General features: G+C 39.9%; 1 protein-coding gene across 4 annotated transcripts in view; it reads right to left on the bottom strand.

Annotated features, from left to right (window-relative positions):
• PTPRG (protein tyrosine phosphatase receptor type G) overlaps positions 1-26,756 on the bottom strand; it is a 668,714-nt gene that overhangs the window by 262,201 nt on the left and 379,757 nt on the right. For all 4 annotated transcript variants that reach the window (XM_069476009.1, XM_069476010.1, XM_069476012.1 and 1 more), the window contains exons 3-4: positions 24,187-24,366; positions 12,727-12,875 (exon numbers count right to left, since the gene is read on the bottom strand). In XM_069476009.1, the coding sequence (XP_069332110.1) occupies positions 12,727-12,875; positions 24,187-24,366 (329 nt within the window). The remainder of the gene's footprint in view (positions 1-12,726; positions 12,876-24,186; positions 24,367-26,756) is intronic.

The following is a 26,756-nucleotide window of genomic DNA, read 5'->3' as shown; positions in this document are numbered from 1 at the left end:
ATAGATAGGACTTACCTAAAATAATAAAAGGCATATACAACAAACCCACAGCCAACATAACATCATACTAAATGGGGAAAAACTGAAAGCATTCCCACTTAGAACAGGAATCAGACAAGGTTGTCCACTATCATCACTTCTATTCAACATAGCGCTGGAAGTCCTAGCCAAAGCAATCAAACAAGAGAAGGAAATCAAAGGTATCCAAATGGGGGCAGAAGAATTCAAACTATCACTCTTTGCTGACGATGTGATCTTATATCTAGAAAATCCCAAAGATTCTGCCAAGAGGCTAATGGAACTGAAAAATAAATTCTTAGATTACAAAATCAATGCATACAAATCAGTAGCATTCATATACACCAACAGTCAAGCTGAGAACCAAATCAAAGACTCAGTACCTTTCACAATAGCAACCAACAAACTAAAATACCTAGGAATACATTTAACTAAGGAGGAGAAAGACCTCTACAGGGAGAACTATGAAGCACTGAGGAAGGAAATAGCAGAGGACGTAAACAAATGGAAAAACGTACCATGCTGATGGATCGGCAGAATCAACATTGTTAAAATGTCTATACTACCAAAAGTAATCTACAGACTGAATGCAATCTCTATTAAAATACCAACATCATTTTTCATAGATCTAGAAAATATAATTCTATGCCTCATATGGAACCAGAGAAGATCCCATATAACCAAAGCAACCTTAAGCAAAAAGAACAAATTGGGGGGCATCAGTTTATCAGACTTCAAGCTATACTACCAGGCTATAGTAACCAAACCAGCATAGTGTTAGTTTCTTAACAGGTATTGCTGCTTACGCTGTTATGGGTCTGTAATCATTAGCAGCTGAGATTCAGTGGTGAACAGCAGTGACAGATCCCTCTCCTCCAAAAGCTTATGTGTAGTATATGGGGGTGAGGGACGGAGAGGTGAGTTAATAAACAAGGAAACAAATCAATAATAGTTTCAAAAAGTAATGGGTGCTATGAAGAAAATAAAACAGGGTAGTAGAAAACAAAGTAACTGAGTTGGAAGGGGAGAGAGCAAGAAATGGTGTAACGGGTAGGTTTAGGAAAGGAATGAGCCACGAGGAGGGATAATCAGGGAGAGAGCATTCTGGAATGGAACCAAACCCAGTGAAAACAAGGTAGAAAGAAGTTTGCAGCGGGTGGGGGTGGATGCGAGAAAACCAAAGCCAGATCAAGTAGGGCCCTGTAGGCCAAGTTAAGAGCTTTGGATTTATTCAACATGTGATTGGAAGCCACTGGACGATTTTAAGCAAGGGAAGGGTATAATGCAATTTAAGTGTTTAAAAGGAAGCTTTGCTTACTGGATAAAGAGTGGATTATGGGGTGCAAGAGAGACTTTTAAAGAAGTGATGACTATTAGTCAGGAGTGGTGGAATATGCCTGTAGTCCCAGCTTCTCAGGAGGCTGAAGCAGGAGGATCACTTGGGCCCAGGAGTTTGAGGTTGCGGTGAGCTGTGATGACACCATTGCACTCTACCTGGATGACAGAGAGAGACTCTGTCTCAAAAAAAATTTTTTTTTTTTGCTTTTGTAGAGACGGAATCTGTCTATGTTGCTCAAGCTGGTTTTGAACTCCTAGCCTCAAGCGATCCTCCTGATTTGGCCTCCCAAAGTGCTGGGATTACAGGTGTGAGCCACTACACCAGGGCTTACTGAGGTAATATTAATGGCTAATACTTAATAAGCTCTTAGAACATACCAAGTCCTATTCAAAGCATGTTATGTCTATTAACTAAAATTTACCCTATGAGGAAGGAGTTTGTTTTATTAATAATATGCTTAATAATCACTTTTCTAGGTCTCATTTTTCTTTATACAATCAAAATTGGTATATACTACATATTACACAAAATATGAATGTTAGATAACTAAACATTGTTAAGACTTTTTTAAAAACATAAAGTGCTACAAGATATTACAGACTAGTCAGTTATCAATGATTTTCTCTCCTCAAATTGTTCTTTTAAACCAAGAAATATGAACTTTATTAAGATAACATCGCTGTCACATCCTCCTCAAGAAACATGTTCTTCCCTCATAACAATCAGGATCAGAACTTTTTCTCAATACACCCAACCATGGTCCACGCCACCACACTCTCTCCTGCAAAGACAATCATCTTCCAGCTTGGGTCTTAGCAGCCACAGGCATCCCCTACTCTCAACTGCAGCCAGAGGGATCCTTCTAAAATATAAGCCAGAGAGCCCGGGGTGGCATGCATGTGTCGTCCCAGCTACTCAGGAGACTGAGGTGGGAAGATCCTTTGGGCCCAGGAGTTCCAGGTCAGCCTGGGCAAATATCAAGATCTCGTTGCTAAGAAAAATTTTTTAAAAATATTTTTAAAATGTTAAAAATATATAAGACAGATAACTGAGACTGAGAATGTTCCAAAGGCTTCCCATCTTGCTGCAATAAAAGCCACAGAGCTTCCCATGGGCCACAAGGCCTCACATCATCAGGACCTCGACTATTCCGTGGCCTGTACTCTCTCTCCCTCTGCCCCTCTCTTCTGCCGCTCTAGCAGCACCGGCCTCCTGGCTACGCGTCAAATGGGCCTGGCAGGCTCCTGCCTCGGGGCCTCGGCGCCTGCAGAGTTTGTAAAAGCCCCTTGTGGCCAGAAAGGACACTCTGTGTCCCCCACAGACAAGGCTCTGCTAATCAACTGAATGAACACACACTACTGATCACTTAGAACTGTCTCTAGAGAAGAGTGTAAGGAAGTCCTGTAAACAATCTGTGTACTGTACCATCGTGGCATGGACAAGAGCTCTCCCAGGACGATTTGGGGCAGCATTGCCCCCCAGTGTACTCGCCTCATCACCAGTCCCACAGGAGATATAAATAAAAAGAGTTCCACGGTGAATTAACTGGGAGATTCCCGGTTAATGAAAATCAAGGTTTCTCTGCTGGAATACTTCTCAAGATTTTTAGTATGTTAGCTCATTATCAAGCTGCAAAAAGAAGACATATTATGCAACATTTCCTAAATCACTTTTCACGTGGAGCATTTTAGACTAACAAGAACCCAGAAAGTGTACCAGGGGCCTATTTTTCTAAGGGTGCTGCCTACATGTGGTTGTGATATTTCAACTCCCACTTACCCTCTTTGTAAATGACACAAAGAGTGATGAGGAAGAGAGGGTCAGAGACAGAGGCAATTCAAGGACAAAGCAAACACAGAGGCTGGCTGAGAATCAGTAGGGAACCACGGGGTGAGGTTTCTTTCACTCCGTGTCTTCCTCCATCAGACGGTGAACACTGACGCATAAATTCAGAAAACTCCCTGAAATAGTGAACTTCATGAGTCAACGCAGTGAAGATTTTAATACGGAGCTTCAGGAGTTGAAGCTATATCGGTATGGTAATAGCAGGGATTTAGAAGTTATTTTATTATTAACCCAAATATCTTCCATGTATTAACCTGAGTTTTAAGGGATACTGTCTTTTAAGACATGTGCAAACACTCAAGACATGAAATTTATATTTTTAAATAAAATAGGGTTTTGGTGAATTTGCCCAGCTGGTCTCTGTATGTCACAGTAAATGTAACCAGAGCAGTGTCTGTGCTTAGCACAGCACAGGCCAAACAATCCGGACAGGGAAGCTTTAGAAATTTCCTTCCCATTCCATTAAAGGTAGGTGCAATGAAATTCTATGCCAGGGATTTAAAGGGGAAAAAGGAAATAGAGTTTCTTTCAAACTTGACTTCTTTCAATTCCTTATAAATCTTTCTGACTGTCCCCTATGAGTGACGGTGGCACTAAAGAACTTGCTAAAGGCTTTAGATTTAAGATGGCTTGAAACCTTCCCGCTCAAATTTTGACAGGACAAGAAAAAAGGGCGGTTGGTGGTGGTGCTGAGCCCTAGGCCCATAAATCCCCCTGACCTGAACTTACAATACGTCTGATCTGGTGGCCTGCAGTCTCTACCTCCAGCGCACAAAGGTCTCCCCAGCCAGCTTTATTTGAGTTCCTGAGCTTGGAAGTGGATTCTGAGAAGAATAGTGTTCAAAGCTCTGGGAACAAATGTTGTAAAAAAGAAAAAAGAAACGGGTGGGGGTGGAGGTAGGGGTTTGGACTGAAAAGTTATAAAGAAAAAAACCTGTACTGCATCTAGATGAAGCCTTTTCAACAAGTCAGATCCCAATATAAAACTGAACTACTATATATTTTAAAAATGTTATTGTGCGTATTTAACATGATACTATGAGATACACATAGATTGTAGAATGGTTACTAGAGTGAAACATACTAACACGTGCACCATCTCCCATAGTTACCCATTGTTCCCCTTGTGGCAAGAGCAGCTGTAATCTACTCCTTTAGCAAATATCCTGACTACAATACACTCTTATTACTACAGTCCTCATGTTGTACATTAATTCTTTAGGCTTGTTAGTCTCTTACATATCTGCTACTTTGTATCATTTGATTCTTTTTTTGTTGGAAGACAAGTCGTGGAAATTACCAAAATTTCAGCATAAAAATTGCTCCTAAAGAATTTCTGTTAGTTTTTTGGCCTTTTCATTAACTAAATTTCATCATAGTGGTCTAGAATGTGTAAGTCTGCACGTTTTAGCGAAGGAGCCACATCTGCGTGTGGCTATTGTGTACGTGGAACACGAATGTGGCCAGCCCACACAGAGATACGCTGCAAGTGCAAACTACAAACTGGATTTCAAAGACTTAACATAAAAACAGGATGTGATGTGTCTCAGCTATAACTTTTTATATTGATTTTATGTTGAAATAATATTTCAAGTATTAGAGTAAATATTATAAATGATTGAAATCAATTAAATTTTAATTGCTTTTATAATAATTATAATATAATATAAATTATATTATTGTATAATATAAATTATACAAAATGAAATAAAATTTTAAAATAAAACAAAATTACCTATTTCTTTTTATCTCTTTTAATGTGGCTTCTGAAAATTTCAAATTACAATGTATGGATCACACTGTATTTTCTAATCAGACAGTGTTGCTCTAAGTGATTAAAATTAGACTGAAGTGGCCAATCCAGATAAGAAGTATAGTATTTTCCACAGATTGCTCTAGGCAAAGAGTTGACAACATTTTCTGTATCCTTTATATCTTTCTGTATATTTTATTACAGGTTCAGCAATCTTTGAACATTTGAAGACCTTTGTTTGATTTTCTTCTTTCATATTAGAGAGGTTGAACATCCTAAATCTGAAAATCCAAAATCTGAAATGCTCCCCAATCTGAAACTTTTGAGTGCCAACCTGACACAAGTAGAAAATTCTACACATGACTGCATAACATGGGTCACAGTCAAAGCATTGTCACAGCTTTGTTTCATGTATAAAATTATTAAAAATATTATATAAAATTACCTTCAGGTTATGTGTACAAGGTATATATGAAACATAAAGGAATTTTGTGTTTAGACTTGGGTCCCAGTCCCAAGATATCTCATTATTTATAATATTCCAAAATCTGAAAAAAATCCAAAATTCAAAACACTTCTAGTCTCAAGTATTTCAATACTCAACCTGTCCAATAAGCACCAGTTAAAATTCTGACTCAATTATTTCTACTGCACTGGCGGTTCTAAAAACAACCTAAAGTAGTGACAAGAAAAACAACAAAATTACTTATCAAGTAAAAAGAATCATGGTTAAGATTTTGGAGACATAAGAGCTCAGATTTTGGATGACTAACAGTAAACTTCAGCCAAGCCACTTAACATCATGGAAGCTCAGTCATTCCATCTGTAAGATGGGTATGGTAAGAGCACCTCTCTCGTAAGGCTGATGTGAAAATTAAATGAGGAAGCATCTGGAAAGCTCTTGGCACAGGTAGCATTTGTGAAATGGTGTCTATAATGCCATCACTATTACCACCACCACCGCCAGCACCACCTCCGACCACCACCACCCTACCACCCTGAGTCTTCTCTTTGGTTGTCTGAGAGCCCCCAGGGCCACCAACTTTCTACATGGGGAATATCTCCAATTTAATCAGGTTTATGCTTTCTTTTCAGAGAGTGTCATCTTCTTCACTGGAATTCTCAGTATGATTCAGTCAGCTATCAGCACACCACATGTTGGTGACACACCACCAAACGGTCCTGAGCCAACCTCACATCTAAGGATGTGAATTTCTAAGTTCACATCTAAGGATGTGATGAGAACTGTGAGAAATCACGAAGATTTACCATGCCAGGGACCGGGGCTGTTCGACCTCACAAAATCTGCTCTCTGGCTTTGTAAAACCAGGCATTAACTTCTCCACTGAGCATTCACTAAGTATCAGGGCTTCCTCAAATGTTTCTATTAATTAATAAAGGACATACACATAAAAGATCAGCCAGATGGAAAGTAAATATTTCACCAGTAAAGGATGAAACACTCTGCTCTAAAACGGAATCTTCATTTCAATAAAGTCATTAACTAAATCTCAACCAATTCCCCTTGCCGTTTGATGGAAGTCACTATGGAGCAAAACATGATCAGCGACATCACAGAACAGCAAACATCAGATAACCACAGAATGATCTCTTTGACACTTCCAAGGTTCCTCAAAGAGGCCGGGCAAGGAAAACAGGCACTGTCTTAAGCTCCATTGACAAATGATTCTCTGTAGAAAAAGCAACTTTTCAGAGAACCTGTAACAAATCCAGGAATTTATGTAATGTACATGACCTAGGGTGGAAGTGTGGTACTGTAAAAGTTATTTTTAATAGGAAATGTCTCAATCCCCTTCTAATGACAGTTCTCTGTAATGATAAAGCAAGATAGTATCAAGTTCATAATGATGCTAAAAAAACTGTATTTGAACAAGTCAAGATGTCTTTATAATTTTCTTTTTGTTTGTTTGTTTGTTTCTTTTTTTTTTTTTTTTTTTAGAAAGGGTCTTGCTGTGTTGCCGAGGCTGGACTTGAACTCTTAGGCTCAACTGATCCTCTTTCATGCCAGTCTCCCAAGTAGCTGCAACTACAGCTGCACGCCACTACACTCAGCTTCTAATAATTTTCAAGATAACTAAAATGCCAAATTACTACCAGTATCCTCAAAAACATTTATTTGAATAGGACCTCTTTTCTTACAAGGACCATGGACTAAAGGAAGAGAGGAGACAATTATAAACCCGTATTTCCAAAAGAGTGATATTATAATACTATTTCATGAAAAAAAGGAGAAAGACAGAGGTCATATAAGTTTGCAAAAACATCATGTTACACAAAGGTAAACATTTCTTCAATGGTGGAGTCTTCAAAGCCCTTAATATAGCAACATACAACATGAATCTTCAAGAAGGCATTTCATAAGCCTAAACTTACTTCTAGCAGAAAAGGAGGGCTATATTAATATCAAAGGGGTGCTAGCCTAATGCAACATTTAGTCTGTACTTTGGAATATCAGGCTGAAGCCTGGGATCAATGTGAGCCCAACCTCCAGACGGGCTAGTCCATGTGTGAGTTGTGCAGTAGCCTGCCATGCCTGTATCAGCGTGGAGAGGGTGGTACCACTGCAGGCCTGTGTGTGTGTCCCAAGTGCATGAGCCCACAAGCGTTAGAAGCAAGGCAGAGGCTGGTCACATGAGCATCCTAGAGGTGCTCCAGATGACCTAGAGGTCATTACAAGATGACTGTCTAGTCAGAATGTAATAGAAACATTTCTAGGAAGAACCAAGATCTGTTTCATAAAATGAACAGCAAATCACGAGTCTTAACTCTCAGGAGGAAGGCAGGATCTGAGCAGACAGGCGAGAATGCAGGAATGAGTCAAGGGAACACATCACACCTGAAGACACGGATAGTGAAGACAACAGCAGGCCCAAACAGAATGTTAAAATGAAAATCGATCACAGAACATGGTCAGCCTAAAACCAGCAACTCTGACTAGAACTATGGTGCAGTATCACAACCAAGAAGGGAGGAGGAAGAGAGAAGTACCTGGAAACATCCAGCCCTACTGATGGACAAATATCTCAACATGATTGTGTCATGGTCATAACTACCCAGTGCTCTCTAGGACATAAACCACTGGGCCACGCAATGGACCCAAGACCCACACAACGATATTGCACACCTAAGACCAAAAGGTGTTTTGTTGTTGTTATTTAAAATTTTTGTGTGAAAACTTATTTGGTGGTAAAATCTGATGTGAAGAAATATGAAGCTATTTACAGTACTGATGTTCCCACTTAGTGTGACTATGCATCTGCTTGCAATAGATATATTAATGCATTTAAAGGGTGCAGTTCCAGATCCTACTGGGTGTCTTCTGAAATACATATCGCATATGTTCTATGACTCTGGATTCTAAAACATCTGGCCTCAAGGGTTTCAGATAAGGGAGTGTAGACCTGTACCATATGGTGATGTGTACATGGTATGTATTAGGAAAAACGTCTTTGCTTCTATTCATTCGCTAAACTGCTCTAAACAGAGCTGAAATGAACCAGCTGTGAGTTTCACCAGAAAGGGCACACACAATCAATTTGGATCATTTAAGCTTATTGAAGACTTCAACTCATAAAGCACAAGTCTGAATCAACAACTCCCGCAATCTTTTTTGTAATAAATAAGATTTTAATTACCTCAGACAACAAGCGTGCAATGAACCTCTACTTTAATGGAGCTCTTGGAGGTTTTACCTGGGAATTTCTCTTTGCATTAACTCCAACTTCAGTTATTAGTGGAAACATGGGATGATTCGATTTCTATTAGAGTTATATGAACCTTTATTTAAGTTACCAACCACAGAACAGGGAAATAAATGTGGAAAAGGGAAAAAAATTAGCATAGGACAGAAGCCACCACAGACAACTGTGGGTGGACAGACAACAGAAAGCTAAGTAGTCACGGAAGAAGTGGAACAGGATATCACTGCTTTCATCTTTGGAATATTCTGAGCTTTTTGACTTTAAGGACACTTAATCACATCTACAAAGTCTCATTTGCCACATAAAGTAACATATTCATAGGTTCTGGGATTAGAGTTGACATTGTGGGGTGAAGGGCATTTTCCTGCCTACCAAAACCCTCACTGGCCTATCTTTACTCCTGAAACTTCCCAAATACTATCTCTCTCAGGGCCTTTGCATATCCCTGTTCTACCAGCAGACTCCAATTCATCTCTTCCATCTTCACACATGTCACTGTCTCCACAGAGACCTTCCATCTCTTGGCAAAAGTCTGTTCTGCTTCAGAGACTCTACCACAACTGAAATTACACAGCTATTTATGTGATCACTTGTAAAAATTTCTGTGTTTCCACTAGAGTGTAAATATCTTGACAGCAGAGACTATGACTTTCTGGTTTTACCTTTGAGTCCCAGCACCCGTAACAACAGAAAACACCCGAGAAAAACTTGCTGCTAGGCAAGGAACAAAACCGAATTACCAGGAGGTGAGGGCATCGGAGGATCCACATTGGGCCCAGTCTCCGAGGCATGGCATTGCAATCTGACGCCGACTTTCTTTTCCAACTTTAACTGAGCTGTAAAAAATGTCGGCTATTGAAGAGGTTTTGTTTCGTTTTGTTTTGACAAGAACTTTGTTCTTGTTAACTATTAGACTGGATGTTTTTAAGCGTAGGAACTACAAGACCAGAGTCCAGAATTTCAGCCAGGAAAATGCAGAGAGGTCTAATTTCTAGATGCCTACAAAATTGTCTCAGATGAACTCAAAGAATTCCTGGGAAGCAACAAAACCTACGAAGTTGGGTTTGTTGCCATTTACCCTCAGGGAGCAGATCCAGCTTCTTGTGAGGCATATGCTTAAAATTCAGCCTGCAGAGCTGGAGCACAAAGGGAGCTGCTGAAATTCCCAAGGTCGTGACTGCATCTCAAGTAGAACTGAAGGAATCAGGACCAGCGATGCTGTTATGCATAAGGAAGGTACATTTCCTCTCTAGAAACCACGAGAGGATGGAGAGGATGGAACGACTTCTCAAGAAACAAATCCTTGTTATTCAAATGTATTTAAAATGGTGCCACATAGGTAAAGGAATGTTCCGTTCCACTAAACCCACTGCTTTCTCTATCCCAGAGTCTCACAATAGTGACATTAATGTCTTCGGGGTCTGGGGGTGGGGGGATGGTGGATAATTCCTTGTAGTGGGGTCAGTCCAATGCACTGGGATGTTTAGCAGCATCCCTGGCCTCTACCCACTGGAAACTAGTAGCATATCATTGCCAACAATGGTGACAACCAAAATGGTTCCAGATACTGTCTAATGTCCCCTGGGGAAGGTGGAGGGGGTAACCACTGTCTCCAGGTGAGAACCACTGCTGCATTCTACCAATCCTCGTACAATCTTCAACAATGACTCTTCTGTAGCCCTTATACACAGTGCATACAAAACAAATAAATAATATCCCCATTGCTGATAAATTATTCCATGATAAATCAAATTTTCTTACTTTCGTTTTAGCTTCTGGGAAAACAATGTAGTTATATGAAAAGAAATAAACCAAGCCTAAGATGTTTAAACAGTGTAAAAATCTCAGGGGGAGTTGGTATTAATAAGGAACTCAAGTACAGCAATTTAACATAAAATATGACAGACATGTTTTGGGCAAAAGTAAGCAACTTTCCTGTGCCCATTTTAAAAGTAAATTTAACCCAGTTACCTTTAATCTCTGAAATCCAAGTTCCTCCAAATATACTGTTAAGTAATTTACTATGTTTATCACACTGTAAAAGAGCAAGCTAGGAACCAGATGGCCTTTGCTGAGGGATCCAGTTCATATAGGTAACCCTACCATATGACATTACTTAAAAGAAAAAAATCCAAACACTTGGTCAAACATCAGTCTGGGCATTGCAGCTGCCATTTGTGATTAGATGCAGAATTCACTGGCTCTTTTTGAGTTATGGAAAACTAAAAATATTCATTTCAAGTCATAAGGTTTCAAAAGAATATACATCTCTTCTATGCATTTTTCCAAAATCGAGTATAAGGAGGAAAGAGGCCATCTTGGCATTAGGGAATGTGATTATGAATGAGGTGGAGCTCCCAGCTCCCAGCTCCAGAGGACTTCTTTTCCAAGGTAGCCATCAGATTAAGTTTTTAAAGCTTTCGGGACAGGTCTTTTGTCCACAACAACATTAACTGAACAAATGGCAACCCAATTCTAAGACAAAGAGGCTTCAGAGCAAAGCTGGCTGGGCACAAACCACCCCCTCAACTCACAATGCCAATGGGAAACTGTCAGCTTGACCAGAAGGAAAACACCATACTTGCAAACATGATGTAATTTCACTTCTAGGAATCAAGCTTTCCAAGTGCAAATAAAGCTAACACTTCTAAGAAATGATTCATTCCATTTAAGGGGTGGAGGGGAGCCCATTAAGTAGAAACCCTACTCACGAGACACATAATTAGTATGACTAGGACAGGAAGCCCCACAGATAGAGGAGTCCTAATGCAGGGAGAGTGGGGCTACTGAGAATCTGTCATTTAAACAAGAAAAAATTTGAAGCATTTTCTCAGAGCTTCTGAGAAATCCCTGGTTTCTCCAGGAATAGTGGATAAGAAATAAATCTATTGTCCATATAATCATGTATAAACAAAGAAATACTTTTGATTTGCTTATCTTGTTGGGGGTTCTTCACCTCAACTTCAAGGATACACAGAGGGTTCATGAACAGGCTTCAAGAGCCAGGGAGGATGCTAAAATCCTACCAATTATATGTAAATCTATGTGTAGATACAGAACATGTATGTTCCTTTGTAAAGGAGATCTCAAGAACATATCAGATTATCAAAGCAGGACTTAACTTAGTAGAAGTTATTGAACGGTATGAGTTGAAAACCTTCCTCGGCCATTTGGCTCCTTTGATTAAAACAAGCTACCATTTCAAAGTCACTCCGTGGCTGAGTACAGGCTGGAACCACACCCACTTGGTTCTTTCACAAACTTGTAAGGCTTACCACATGCAGAACCAACCAACCAACATGTTTATCACAACCAAAGAATAGTCACACACTGATCATGATTAAAGGAAAAAATTAAGTTAGTAACAGATGGGATGTGCTGTCTGTACCCAACATTAATAAAAGAGTTGGAGGTGTGCTGCCTTCCTCATCCCAGCTCAAGGCAGATACACATCAGCACCTGACCCAGGGCACCCACACCCTTCTTCTGTCTGGCAGAAGCAAAATGTCACCATCGATCCTAGCAAAATTAATCCTAGTGAGTCATGCTACCAATGGTCACAGCCTCTTTCTCAACAGCTGGCAGTAGCAAAAAGAAAAAAACAAAACAGAACAAAACACCTTAAAACAACTTTGCTACTGAGAAAAGGTTCTGAGAATCCTCTTCGTATGTCACTAACTTTTGTTTCCTAAAGGACGAAAATGAAGTCAATCAAGTTTCATATAAAATGTCACCTTCAGAACGCAGGGTTTCAGAAACAGACAGTGCAAAGAAACTATGTCAAATGAAACAAATGATGAACACTATTGACCAGGGAGGGGTGAGTCTAGTCAAACTGTGATGCCTGTGACTTTGATATATTTCTCTGGTTGAACAAAGATGAAAAACTTGAGGTCGGGTATCTACCTGCCATGCTATAAAGGATTTCCAGAGAGACAAAGCTAGGTACTATATAAGTTTGATTTGCAAAATGAGGATAAGGACATAGCATCTAATTAATGTAAAGACTCAAAGCACAGCTACACTCTGAGAGCTCCAGTTCCTCTCACCTCAACAGGAAACCTCCTGCCGTTGATGCTGTGTTCAGAGCCTGCTGAGCCATTGCTGTGGCCCCAGTGAAATTCCACCTTCTCAGCTTTGAATCTGCCAGGCAGGCCAGCGCCACTGACAAAATAGTCGTCTTTCAGAAGGATGGCAACTGTGTAAAATGGAAGGGAAGGGAGGAAAACAAAGTGAGTTTCAAAACCAAACGAATGATTTCTTCTGCTGCTTCTAATATAGCTCATGATTACCATGATGTGAATTATTTCTCATGTACCTGTTAAAAAACAAGTCAAAAACACCAGTCTGAATACATTAGTACATTCTAGCTGCAGAATGCTCTCGGATCACCACTTGGCTCTAAATCATGACACTTCCCAGGGAATGATCTCAGAATTATTTACCCATTTAACAGATTTTTTTTTTTTTAAATGGAGACAATGACAGAATAAGTTCCTTTGCATCAGTGTCTCTTATATCTGCTTGATGATCAAAATTATCTGGAGAGCAAGATGTTTCTTTTTAAGCACTGTTTCTTAGGGCTATCCCAAGATTCAAGGTCTGGAATGAGAGTAGAAATTTACATGGTAAGATATATGCAAGAGGCACGTTTCTCTGATCAGAAAACCTAGGCAAGGTATCAGGAAATAAAATTTGTGGACTCTTCCTAAACAAGTAATAGTGGGAAGATAGCTGGGAGTCTTTGTATTTGATAACAGTGCCCAGCAGAGTGCAGTACAAAATCTACTCATAGAGTCACTCAAATATTGGCAGATAACCAGATATCCTTTCTGCTTCTTTTAATTCCAAGCACAAGAAAATTTCCCTTAGCCCATCTGCAAGAACACATGAGAGCATCCACAACATAAGGAATCTCAACCAATTCAAACCCTAAATTTCAAAATCACACCTCTCTTCCTTGAAACACAGGAAAGAGAAATTGAAAATAATTTGGATTTATACTAACAGAAAAAATTATTTCTCCAAAAGGAATGTAACAGCTACATGCATAAAAAACAGATTTTATTCAATTGATACATTCCCTTTTTTTCCCCCCTAAAGTGGATTCATTCATTCATTCGTTCAACAAATACTGGCTGCTAAATACATGTAAGATGCCAACTAATATACTAAACGGTTTGTGATCAAAAGCCAAGCTTGGGTAAGCCATGGGAAAGCTCTCATATCCTGATTGTTGCCTCTTCCTAAAGAGATCCCACTTAGAGCTTTAGAGAGAAATCCTGCATGAAAATCAGGTCTCCATAAAAGATAGGCACTAGACTAATGACCCATTTCTAGAACAGTGCAATTAGTTTCAGTACTTCTGTATATAAAGGAAGCATTAAAAGCAAGTGAAGGAACCCTTCTCATATAAATCCCTTTTTATTGCATTCAAAAGGCACTTTTTCTCCAACTTTTGAAAAAAATATATATTGAATGTTCAATTAGTGGGACAGGGAATTAAAGGATAAAATGAGGTAAAAGCAAGTGTTTCTTGTGCCAATTAAACATGCTATGGCAATGTTCCACCTGTACTCTGTGCTGGGTACGTTTTAGAACAGGAGTTGTCAAACCTGTCCTATAAAGGACCGGTTAGTAGGTATTTTCGGCTTTGCAGGCCACGTAGTCTCTGGTGCAATTACTTTCAATCTCGCCTTTGTATCACAGAAACAGCCAAAGATAATATGTAAATGAACAGGTGAGGCTATGTTCTGATAAAACTTTATTTAACCACACTAAAATTTAAAATAATTTTCATGTGTCATGAAATATGATTCTCCTTTTGATTTTTAAAAACTATTTATAAATGTAAAAATAGGCAAAGGGGTCTATCATTTTGTGACCCCTAAAATATCCTAGTAGATATTATCTAAAATATCATAAAAATTTATACACATACAGATATTATAAAATAGCTTCTAAAATATTATATTTTACCAACCATGTACCTTTACTTCCAATGTCAAAACACCCAGGCATTAGCTGAGTAGAGTCTTAAATACCGTTGATGATTCTCAGCTGGTTATAATTTCTATACATAACACTTTACATCCAAAGGATGAAGGCAAAGCATTTTGTGTGCATCTGTTACAATACACTCAGGGACTCAGCAGAATCTTATAAATATTTGATTTTACCTAAATCATTTATATCTCTGTCAGGGGTCATTTTACTTGTTTTATATGAATAATTAAAAGCATAATTAGGGAACTCTACAATCAGAAACATTAATCTCATTTTTCATTTTACAGTATTTCTTACCAGAGTATACAGCATGTTACATGTGCATACATCCCTTCCAAAAATTGTTTGCATTTCTGTTTACATATAGAACTAGGAAGAGAGGACTTTCCCAGCTATCATGTAACAGTTTTCTGATGACCACTGATAACACTGTACTGTTTTGAAACAGAATGTGTCAAAGGTGATGTCAAAGGCAGTTGCCCCATGACTCATGGAATCCCATTCTGCCACTTATAGGCAGTGTGACCTCAGGCAGTTTACCTGACTTCTCTGTGCCTCGTCTCCACCACTGCTCAAATGGTGCTAGCAACAGAGGCGATGGCGACCTGGCGAGGCCGTTTTGGCACCTGAAAGACATCACACTGGGAAAGCACTTAACCCAGTGGCAGGAACCCAGCAAGCGCATGCTCAGTGGTGGTTATTGTCAAACTCATTTCTTGAATCAGGGTGGAGCTCGTGTGCAGCACACAAGGGTGGCCACACAGTCGTGACGCTCCATTTTCATAGAAAGCTCCATTTTAAAGCAATATTGTCTTTTGCACAAAAATATTGGGTCATTAAACATGAAATGTCTGATTTCGAATCAAAAGTGTAGTTTATTATATCTCAAACAAGAAGCAGTACAGTTAATCAAAGTATGCACCTAAACTATCAACACAGTTTTGCCATCTTAACGGTAGCTTGCTTACGCCAGCAGTGAAAAAGCCCGGAAAGCGAGTGGCGATGAAATTGGGAAAGGTCTTTTCCACAGCTTATGGAGAATTGAATAGTTTTTCTTGAAAGAAGTGGTCCAAAGCGCGGAAGAAGTGGTAGTTGGTGCAAAGTCTGGTGAATATGGTGGATGACAGAGTGTCATTAGGCAGGGATAACAGAAAGGACAGGTATGTCCCAAATAGTACTCAGAACTTAAGTGTTGAATAGATGCCTTCAGTTCACTGAAACACAGAGTAAAAATGGTATTTCTTTTTCTTGATAATTTCTACCTTTTTCATCACTTTAAGGAAAAGAAAATCTCACTTTGGTCCTAATATAACCTGCACATTTCCCTGATACTCATTCATTTCCTCCCTTTACCCAAGAATATTAACCTAAAGTTTAACGACAGGGGTACCTTCAGCTTATTTTCATAAATTATGGACATATTTCTAACAGTAAGACTATCTGTGTCAATAGCACTGGTTGCCCCATTTATGGTGTGGATAAAAAGGCCGGGCATGGTGGCTCATGCCTGTAATCCTAGCACTTTGGGAGGCTGAGGTGGGAGGATTGCTTGAGGACAGGAATTTGAGACCAGCATGAGCAACAGTGAGACCCTGTCTCTACAAAAAATAGAAAAATTAGCCGATCATGGTAGTGCATGTGCCTGTAGTCCCAGCTACTCAGGAGGCTGAGGCAAGAAGATCACTTGAGCCCAGGAGTTAGAGGTTGCAGTGAGCTACAATGATACCACTGCACTCTAGCCAGGGCAACAAAGCAAAACCCTGTCTCTAAAACAAACAAACAAACAAACAAACAATCAAAGTTGATAAAAAAAACAGTAAGTATATAATATCACAAGAATAATAAATATAAATCAATTTTAACCTCTATAGAGGTTATTCTCCTCGGGAGAGGATCCACAGTTTACACCACATTCTCCCTGTGTCTGGGGCCCTCCCCAATGTGAAGACACTCTGGGCTATACACAGGGATGGGGGCTGAGAGGGCGTTGAGTCACACAGTCACACCTTGAGTAAGGAATCAGTATTCTCCCAAGCTTGAAAGGATGTACCTGGTATTCTTTGCAGGATATCCACCAACTATTTATAAATTAAATTCAACATGGGTATGTAATGCAGGCTAAAGCAAATGTTCACAGCAAAATCCGAGTAAACAGCAGCAGGTGCTAAAAATTAAAGAAAAATGGATGGGAGGAAAACCAGCTGCTTACGATCTTATCCCCTGCTCCCTATTTTCAACACTATAAAGTAAAAAAAAGCCTACCATTATTGGATCTTACTGGTGGGACCCCCAGACCACCTCCCATCATACCTGTGTCCATCAGAGGATGCCTGGGGCTTCTTGGTAAAAGGGAAACACTTGTCTGAAAGCCAGAACACACAGGCATTCCACGAGTTAGTCTTCCACTAACTTCCCTACAGCCATTGGTATTTCTTTTTGCAAATATTCAACCAACATTTACTGAGTAATTACTAGGGAAGAAAAGGTAGGTAAAGCAGGCCCAGCTCCTGCCCTCATGGAACCTATGCCTGGTGGGAAAGACAGGCCCCAAGAAAAAAGCAGACAACACAAGTAAACCTGCAAGTGGGACCAGCGGTGCCATGTGAGCATCCAACCCCAGACAAAGGAAGGGAGGAGTGTCAAGGCCTAAGCTGAGAGTTAGGGGAGCTACCCTGGAGAAGTACCAACAGGAGGGGAGACTCTCGAGGGAGAACCAGTTCGTGCAAAGGCCCTGTGGTAGGGGTAGGGAGGAGGAAGCCAAGGTGACTGATATCCAGAGAGCAGGATGGGACATGAGGATAGAGAATGAGGCAGGACAGTGAGCAGTCTGTCTTTGTCCCAAGAGAAATGGCAAGTCCTTGAGAGGGTTGACAGAACAAGAAAGAAAGGAAGAGAGAGAGACAGACAGACAAGATCAGAGTAGAGAAATGAGTAGATTACTCTGGCTGCTACATGGAGACGACCAGAGAGGATAGCAACACTGGTCGATAAAAATAAAACTTAGGAGGTTACTGCATGCAACCAGTAAAGAGACACTGGACAAGCTGAGCTGGAGCAACCTCTAGATGACAAGCCGTGGGATTATCCTGGTCTCAGTTAACTCACGGCTGAACTGAGCAAGATGAATGAAGTGAATTAGTTAAGACTTTAACCATGTAATATAAGACAGATGGAGGAGTCTAGCAGAGAATTACATACCCTAAAAAAGAGTTCTTCAAAAATGACCCTCAAAGTTCAGGGTAATTAGTTACTTAGGCTTCTCTACAGAAAAATTATTAATAGCTCCTACCACCTGAACGCAGGGCCTGGGGCTGTGGGGATGACAGAAAGTCAATGGAGCTTAGCAGACACGAAGCACAGCTTGTATTCTGTGTAGCCAAAGGGAGACCCCGTGAAAAATCTCCAAGTTCAGTGCCAGGATTCAGGTAACTGGATAGTAACAGGAAGAAAGAACCCAAGAATTTGGGCCTTTGAAATAGGAAAATTTATAAAGTTTAGAGTGAAAGCACACTTAGCAGTCCCACCAAATAAGAATGGATTTTTAAAAATTAAACTTAAATTTTCTTTTTGGGGTAACCTTAAGCTAACCAGAGATGCTACAGGGTATTACAAACACAGGGCTGGGCACACCCAACGTAAATGATGCTCTGCACCCAGATGTTTACAAACATCTGTCTATTTGGCTGATATTTTGCTTTTAATCAGAAAGCTCCGCACCCTCTCTGTAAGTGAAATGACCAATTCACTAGTGACACAAACAAAATTCAGAGTTAAACTACGATTCAGTAATGAGGACCGCACAATGGTCTACCGCCAGCGGCCCACACTTACACCTATTAGAGATCATTAAGAATTGAGGGGGTGTAGTAGTAATGTAATAAAAATAAAAGTAATGATTCGGTAAACACGTGAGTTTGGAACCCCCCCAAAATATACTTGGACAATCATTCATGTATTTCATTTGTCCAGGCCCTCCCCATCCAACATTATCAGGGATAAGTGAGATTTTATTAAAATGAGAAGATACTTAGATTATTGCTATCTACACCAAAGTCTATTCCATAGATACAATAAATAAAAACATCTTTTACACTTTGGTTCTCTTCTGTGGCCAGCTCTAAAGAAGGAAGATAGGAAGAAGGGAGAGAAAGGGCCCGATGCTAGGGGCAGAGAGTGGAAACAGGCCCAGAGACAGAGGTGAACCCTAGGGGAGGCAAATTCAAGGAGAAGACACAAGAGCAAAGCTGGGAGAGAATGAAACTGCAACAAGGTAAAGAGTTCATGGGGAGATCCCTGGAGAAAGACACATCTAGACCATCAACAGAACAGAAAGAATAGAAACAGAATAACAATGAAAGAACAGAAACACCAAAGTGTCACAAAGATATGAAGACACACATACACAAACACACACACATGCATTTCCTAGAACTTTCCTTATTAGAAATCTCAAGATTGCTAAAGGCTTCTACATGCATGGTACACTTGGGCAACCATGCCAGTATTGTGGAATCACATCTTGAGTGGGGCTAAGCATGGAAATACATCAGTTGGGAGGGAAGATCACCACTGAAAACCCTGTAGGGCGCCCATACAGAGTGGTGGCCCATTGAAAACCCTGTAGGGCGCCCATACAGAGTGGTGGCCCATTGAAAACCCTGTAGGGCACCCATACAGAGTGGTGGCCCATTGAAAACCCTGTAGGGCGCCCATACAGAGTGGTGGCCCATTGAAAACCCTGTAGGGCGCCCATACAGAGTGGTGGCCCATTGAAAACCCTGTAGGGCGCCCATATGTACTGGTAGCCCAGTGCTGACTCTCAGTAAGACTCACACCCTTGTCTCCAGAGAGGCAGCAGTTAGTTTGAGCCATGAACTGCAATGAACAAAAGAACACAAAGTGTCTTTCAACTTCAGACACTCGCTTTACCTTACCCCTGTCTAAGCAGAGTGGCAAAGCCACATCCTTCTCTGATACGTCATACCTGGGTCACATCCTCAGTTCAGAGAAATAGCGTGTGAAAGTGACCGAGGTCATTATTATTTTATTTTCCTCTCTGAACCAGCCTGCCATTAGTTTGTTCTTTCTCAGCTCAAGTCTGTGTGCTCTTATGGTGCTACTCTACTGTAAAAGTTCCAAGACCCAGGTAAAATACAGTCAATGCCACAGGCTCCTAATCCTTGTCTTAATTTTATGGGCTCAGTAACATTCTAGGAAATGGCTCTTGACCTACCTATCCACACCCACTTTCCCTGCTGTCGACTGTCTTCTACTAATTTAACAATCATCTTAACTCCATCTGTGCCAGGCACTGCAGTACATGCAGACAATGGGAAAGAACACAGCCAAAGAAAAATTATAGTAAACCAATATGAAGTGGGAAATGAAAGTAATGTGCCTTATGGCAACACACTTACTATTTGTCCCTAGTGTGGAATGTAAGAAAAAGTAGTCAAAAAAAAAAAGAAAAAGAAAAGAAAAGAAAAGGCCTTCCAACAGTTAAAATTCACAGGAGGCCACAGCTTAATTAACATACATCAGAAGCACCATCTTAAGTCTTAAATTTTGATCATTTAGCTGGAAGCTAATGCTGGGAACAGCAAGATTGTCTTGAAATGTTCTTGATGAATGCATTATCTTTTCATTCCACAAAAATGAAAGAAAGGGAAATAACTTTAGATGAAATCAAATGGGAACTGGCACAAGAGATAGTTATGGCTCCTCAGGAAGAAACAGAGAGATGCTATTTGTCTTTTAAAGATATTTTAGACAGCTTTCAAGAATTGGGCCAGGTACAACCAAGTCACTCTATTGATTATGCTGGATTGGATATATAGCACTCTCAGGGGGTAAAGACAGATCTGAGCGTTTAGATTGTTTTATGAGAAACTTACTGTCTGTATGCAATAGGCCACTTTAAATATTAACTTTCTCTATTCATATTTTAATATACAAAAGGCAGAGTCTATTTTACAGATGAGTGACCTGTAAATTTCCATCAGAAAAAAATAAATACTCCCTCCCAAATTTATTTTCTGGAACTATAAGGTTCAAGACAATACTTTTAGAGAAGAAAAATATGAGTTGCTTAAAAATTAATGATTGAAGAAAAAAGTTTTTTCTCCATCTAGGCATGCTAGATAGATATAAAATGAATGACTGCAACACGGACAGAGCACGTGGTTTATGATATGACTTTTTAAAAACTAAAAAATTAAAAGTTTATTTAATTTTTTTCACAACTGTAGATTCACATGTAGTTTTAAGAAATAATGTAGAAAGACACTGTGACCCCTATACACCATTTCCTATAACTGTAACATCTTTCAAATCTGAAGTACAATGATTAGGGTTTTCCTTTTAAAAACTGGAATTAGGCCGGGCGCGGTGGCTCATGCCTGTAATCCTAGCACTCTGGGAGGCCGAGGCAGGTGGATCGCTCAAGGTCAGGAGTTCGAGACCAGCCTGAGCAAGAGTGAGACCCCGTCTCTACTAAAAATAGAAAGAAATTATATGGACAACTAAAAATATATATATAGAAAAATTAGCCGGGCATAGTGGCGCATGCCTGTAGTCCCAGCTACTCGGGAGGCTGAGGCAGGAGGATCGCTTGAGCCCAGGAGTTTGAGGTTGCTGTGAGCTAGGCTGACGCCACGGCACTCACTCTAGCCTGGGCAACAAAGTGAGACTCTGTCTCAAAAAAAAAAAAAATAAAATAAAATAAAAACCGGAATTATCTAGGTTGTCTATCAATACTATTCATTGTAGAAATTATCAACCCCACCTTAATTTAGCTTGCACTGATAGGTACTGCTCAGTTGACTTTGTATGATCCAGACAAAATAAACAGAGCAAATGAATCCTTATTTCTCCTAAATGTTGGAAAATTTATGAACTCATTTGGCATTTTAAGATCTGCAGAACGAAAGAAGTTACTAGGTTTGTTCTTTAAAAAAAAAAAACAAAACAAAATTACCCAAGTTGATTTCCGCACCCAAGTTTCTAAATCACCATAAGTTGAAACTCCATCAAGAGATCAAAAAATCAATTCCATGTTCTTGTTTGAAATTGCATATAACTGGTTGTCACTTTTTAAAAACCCTCTTACAGAATCCTCTTAAAGTATTTATGAGATATTGGCCTAATTTCATGTCATGAATTTTACAGTAATAAGTAGTTTGAGAAGTAATGAAGATTTATTTCTACTTCTCAGAACACTATGGTTCTGAAATCTCTGAGACAGATATGTTCGTATTTGGAGAGCTGTGCTTAAAATCAGGCACATGCACTCGGGGATATGCAACAAGTTGTGGATCACTCTAGGAAGTCAGCAGAGTGACAGAGATTGATAATCAGCTTCTGGAAGACCAAGGTCATGAATCAGCTTGCATTGAGTGAACCCTACATACGTCTAAAACCTGTCATTGGTGATACCAAGCTGAAAGCTGTCACTGAAACGTGTTATCTTTGCAGAAGGCTGTCAAGCGTTGCAAGTCAAGTAGAAAACCGTATCAGAGAGCCCAGTGAATTGCCTTTGGCAGGCTCCTGGAATGTGGCACTGAGGCAGCACTCAACTCCAAGCTCTGATTACACCCAGTGTGGCAAAGCTCTTATCCACCACATTCAGATGGTCTGGAGATAATATTCCCATTGGGGTTCTCCAAAGAACACCCACATTTGAAATATAAAGTAGGACCAGACCACTGATAAATAAATTCTGAATTGTAACAATAAGCACACACAATCTATGCTGGGGGATTAGAGAGATGGGGATGAAAAAATGCTTACAAATAAAATTATTGGCTCACAAGTTTTTCCTGAGCAGCTAGCCACAGGGATGAATCAAGCTACAGAACAAGGTAGCCTGCCATAAGACAGGGAGAAGTGGTGTTTATGGGGGCGTTCTGTGCTGAGTAGGAAGTAATTCTATGAACAAGCCTGGCAAACTCAAAGCAATCAGCCATGAATAATCTCAGACAAATGCTGGTTTAGAGAAAGAAAATGGATCCCCAAAGCTGCCAATGCAGCCAGTTAGGTTAAAAGAAAAGCAACTCTGTGACCTGCAACACGAATGGGACCAAAGGGCTGGAAGTGAAGTCATTTTAGCCCAGCACGAGGGCTTCAGGCAGCCCAGGCTCCTGAAAGGGATTACGAAGAATGGTTTACAGTGGCACCTTTGGTTACAAAAGGTTCGTTTTAAAAAGAGACCGAGAGAGAGAGAAAAAACTTGTTTTAATGGGCTAAAGTTATAAGTAGTCAAGTAATAGGAGTGGAAAGTATCTTTAGGCATCAACAGAACCGCAGGCAGCACTAAGCAGAGATGTAATATAACAGCCCAGTGCTTATTTTCAGATCAGACAGTGAAGTCAGCAAAGCATTCTCTGCTCCCTCCATGGACAATCTGTTAAGTGATATTTGCACAATAGTAATTGATAGGGAGGCAGCTGTCTGCATCAGCAATGGCAAAAAGATGATGGTACATATTCATAAATTCCAGAATGACAAATGGGCAAGTAAAAGGAAGTGGAAGAATCGAATTGCTGGTCTGGTCCACAAAGGGGTAAGATAGTTCATCTGCACTCTGATACAATAACACGTATTAGCAAAGCAAAATCTCAAGGAAGAGAAGAATTCTATTTCCATTGCACATGTGGCATGATAGATAGAACCAGCTGATAGGACTTTCTATGATGATAGGATGGTCTCTATGCTGCCCAGTGTGGTAGTCACTAGCCACATGTGGCTGATGAGCACTTAAAATGACCCCAGTGCAACTGAAGGACTGAATTTTAATCTTATCTAACTTGGTTTTTACTATTTTTTTATTTTTTTGAGACAGAGTCTTACTCTGTTGCCCGGGCTAGAGTGCCGTGGCATCAGCCTAGCTCACAGCAACCTCCAACTCCTGGGCTTAGGCGATCCTCCTGCCTCAGCCTCCTGAGTAGCTGGGACTACAGGCATGCGCCACCATGCCCGGCTAACTTTTTCTATATATTTTTAGTTGTCCAGCTAGTTTCTTTCTATTTTTAGTAGAGATGGGGTCTTGCTCTTGCTCAGGCTGGTCTTGAACTTCTGAGCTCAAACGATCCGCCCACCTCGGCCTCCCAGAGTGCTAGGATTACAGGTGCGAGCCACCGCGCCCGGCCTCCTAACTTTTAATTAAAACAAATTTAGCTGCATGAGGCTAGTGGCTGCCACACTGGGTAGGTTTCTCAAAGTTCATTCTATGCACCTCACATCTATTAACTCATTTAATCATTATAATCCTATGAGGTTGATACTATTTTATTATCCACATTTTACATCTTTTTTTAAAAACTGCCACACAGAGTGGTTAAGTAATTTACCCAATGTCACACAGCTGGTTCTCAAACCAACGGCTGATTTAGGCTCCCTACAGCAATGTGCATTATTTTAAGGAGCAAGTCATGGTAACGGTAAACACCAGGGACACTCAAAATTATTTCATGTTGATGTGGACAAGTAAAGAAGCCACAGTCTACCTGTTTTCCCTGTGTTTTTCATCCAGGTTTTGTTAGAAGACTCGTTGTCGAAGCCATCAAGTTGCAGTTCTTGGTATTCTTCCCCGACACGCGCATGCTGGTCTAAAATGTCTATAGGAGACTGGTGACGGCCCCCACAGCTGACACTAGACGTGACCCAGTGTTCAGGACCATAGGCACCTGTTGAAAGAAAACCACACTTCAAATCTCATGGCTCAAGGGTCAGGGATGGAAGGAAAGAGACTTAGGAAGTGGAGTACTCCATCTCCCAACGTGCCCCCACTCCAAAGAGGTCAGTGTACTGAAAATGATGGATCAAAGCCATTTGCTTGATGTGGCAAGAAGATTTCAGAAAAGATATGTTACTTAAGATAGTTTTGCTCCTTGATTTGCAATCAAACATTTGCTAACTTTATCTTTAATCAGATTAAAGGAATTACGCAGAAGGGCTGTCAGTGTTGTTGGCATTTCGGAAAATTTTTTAAATAAGATTCCTAAAATAAGCGAAGCATTTAGTCACAAGAAAGCATCTTAATCAATTGAGCATGTTTTGCTATTGTGAACAATAGCCTAAATACAACTTTCTTCTTAGCGCATAAGAGTTTGTAAACTTGAAAAGGGAGGAAAAAGCCGCACAAGATGGCATGGGAGTCATTACAAATGAGGGAGGCAACGACACAGGTTTTCCTTGGCTGTGTGAGACTTTTCAATTTGGTGTAGTCTGCACACTTGGGTGTTCATCTCTCCTTCTCAATCCCTCTCTCTCATAGGAGGATGGAGTATAAAGTCACCTTCAGATTGGACTCAGCACTCACATAAATAGAGCCTTTGGGGGGGACGTATGCCACAGAAATAAAGGAAGAGCGTGCCACCATAAAGCATAGTGCTAATGGGTACCAATCAGGTGTAAGTACAAAAAACACACCGCATTTGCCTCTCTGCCCTCTGTGGAAATGAAATATTACAGGAGCAGTATCTACTAAGTTGGTAACAAGCTCTTAGATTTTTCTGCACCCTACTTTTAACCTTCGTCACATAACAAAGCAAGAGGAGCCAGCTGAAAAGAAGTAACTTTGCCGGAAAAATTAAGATGAATCCTTTTTTGAGAATTAGATACAGAATACACTGAAACTCCACAATTTTTAGAAGGTAAAATAGGCTTCCTGATCACAAAGTTTAGCGTATGCATATACATACACATACCTCTTAGGTTTTTTAGCTTTAAATTTCTATGTTTAGTGTATGTATATACATATACATAAAAATACTGGTTGATGGGTGGGTATTTTTGTGCCTTACAATATACCTAGCCTTGTATGACGGAAGATACAAGAAAATCTTGTTTAGTTTAGTAGTAGGTACGTCTAACTACTCATATTATTAGTTTAGCAGTAGGTAAAAGCCTATATAGTGGCCATTCTGCCACCACACAATCACGTGTCATGGCTTTCCCCACGTCCCCTAAGTCTGATATAGCTCACAGTAGAAATAAACAATGGTACCAGGAAAAATGGGACAACCACAGAAAACCTTTTCAGTCATGGTAACGGAAGCTTCGTGGCTGCAAAAGCAACTGACATAGCTCCTCACAAATGATTCATATTCCTGCTATCTGGCAAATACCTCAGTCTCGCTCTAATTCCTGGGTCATTTTCCCTAATCCTCATCCCCAAAACGAAGGTAAAAACAGACCATCAGAAAGAACATGTTAGCTGATTGGCAAAGGTCTAGCAACCTTGGGGCACACTTATAAGGGCCGTAATAGTAGCAAAAGTTAACATCACCATTTTCTTTACTGTAGGACTCCTACTATATTAGGAAATGTTAAGGTCTTCTCACTGGTGTCTTTTCCCTGCTTTGTAAAATCCCCTACGACTGTGGTGAGTCATATAGGGACAGACTGTGCATTTGCGTTTATTTTAGCCAAACTTTATTTTCATCTTGAATCTATTTGTAGGAAAAAAAGGAGGGAAAGGGGACCTAACGAATGTCTCTAATTTTCCTGTCCACAGTTTAAATTTTCTTCCAGATGCCAAAAGAATCCATTGAAAAATTGAACGCAATGATTGTTGATGTATTGGATGGCTGACCAAAATACGAATTTTGGTTAACCACAATTGGGTCTGTATGTCCGAATTATGGAAACTAATGTCTTAATACTTGTGTGAATGTGTATATAAGTAAGATGCCTTCTTGAAACTTACTAGTGCAATAAAACCACATTCAATGGAAAAAGATTATATGGGACACAGTAAAATAACTCGAAATACATATGCCTTCAACTAATAAATGAAAGTCATCATTTGTAAAAACACAGTTAACTGATAATTATCCTACAACTAGTAATAATTTTTAAAAAATATTCTGTAATGTCAGAAAAGCACTTGCCATTCATATTATTTCTCATAACCTTTCCGGCATAGGTGAAATATAATTTAGCTCTCTATAAAAATATAATCAGGGTTCCTACCAGTGGGATTCATTTATTCCCTGGTAACGATCTGAAGATTTAAGCCGACTACATGCTTGCTTTCATACTTCCACCCAATATACGTTCAAGTGCAATTTTA

The sequence above is a fragment of the Eulemur rufifrons genome, chromosome 7 (assembly GCF_041146395.1).
Source record: "Eulemur rufifrons isolate Redbay chromosome 7, OSU_ERuf_1, whole genome shotgun sequence".
Taxonomy (NCBI): Eukaryota; Metazoa; Chordata; class Mammalia; order Primates; family Lemuridae; genus Eulemur; species Eulemur rufifrons.
This window is presented reverse-complemented; position numbering and strand designations above follow the sequence as displayed.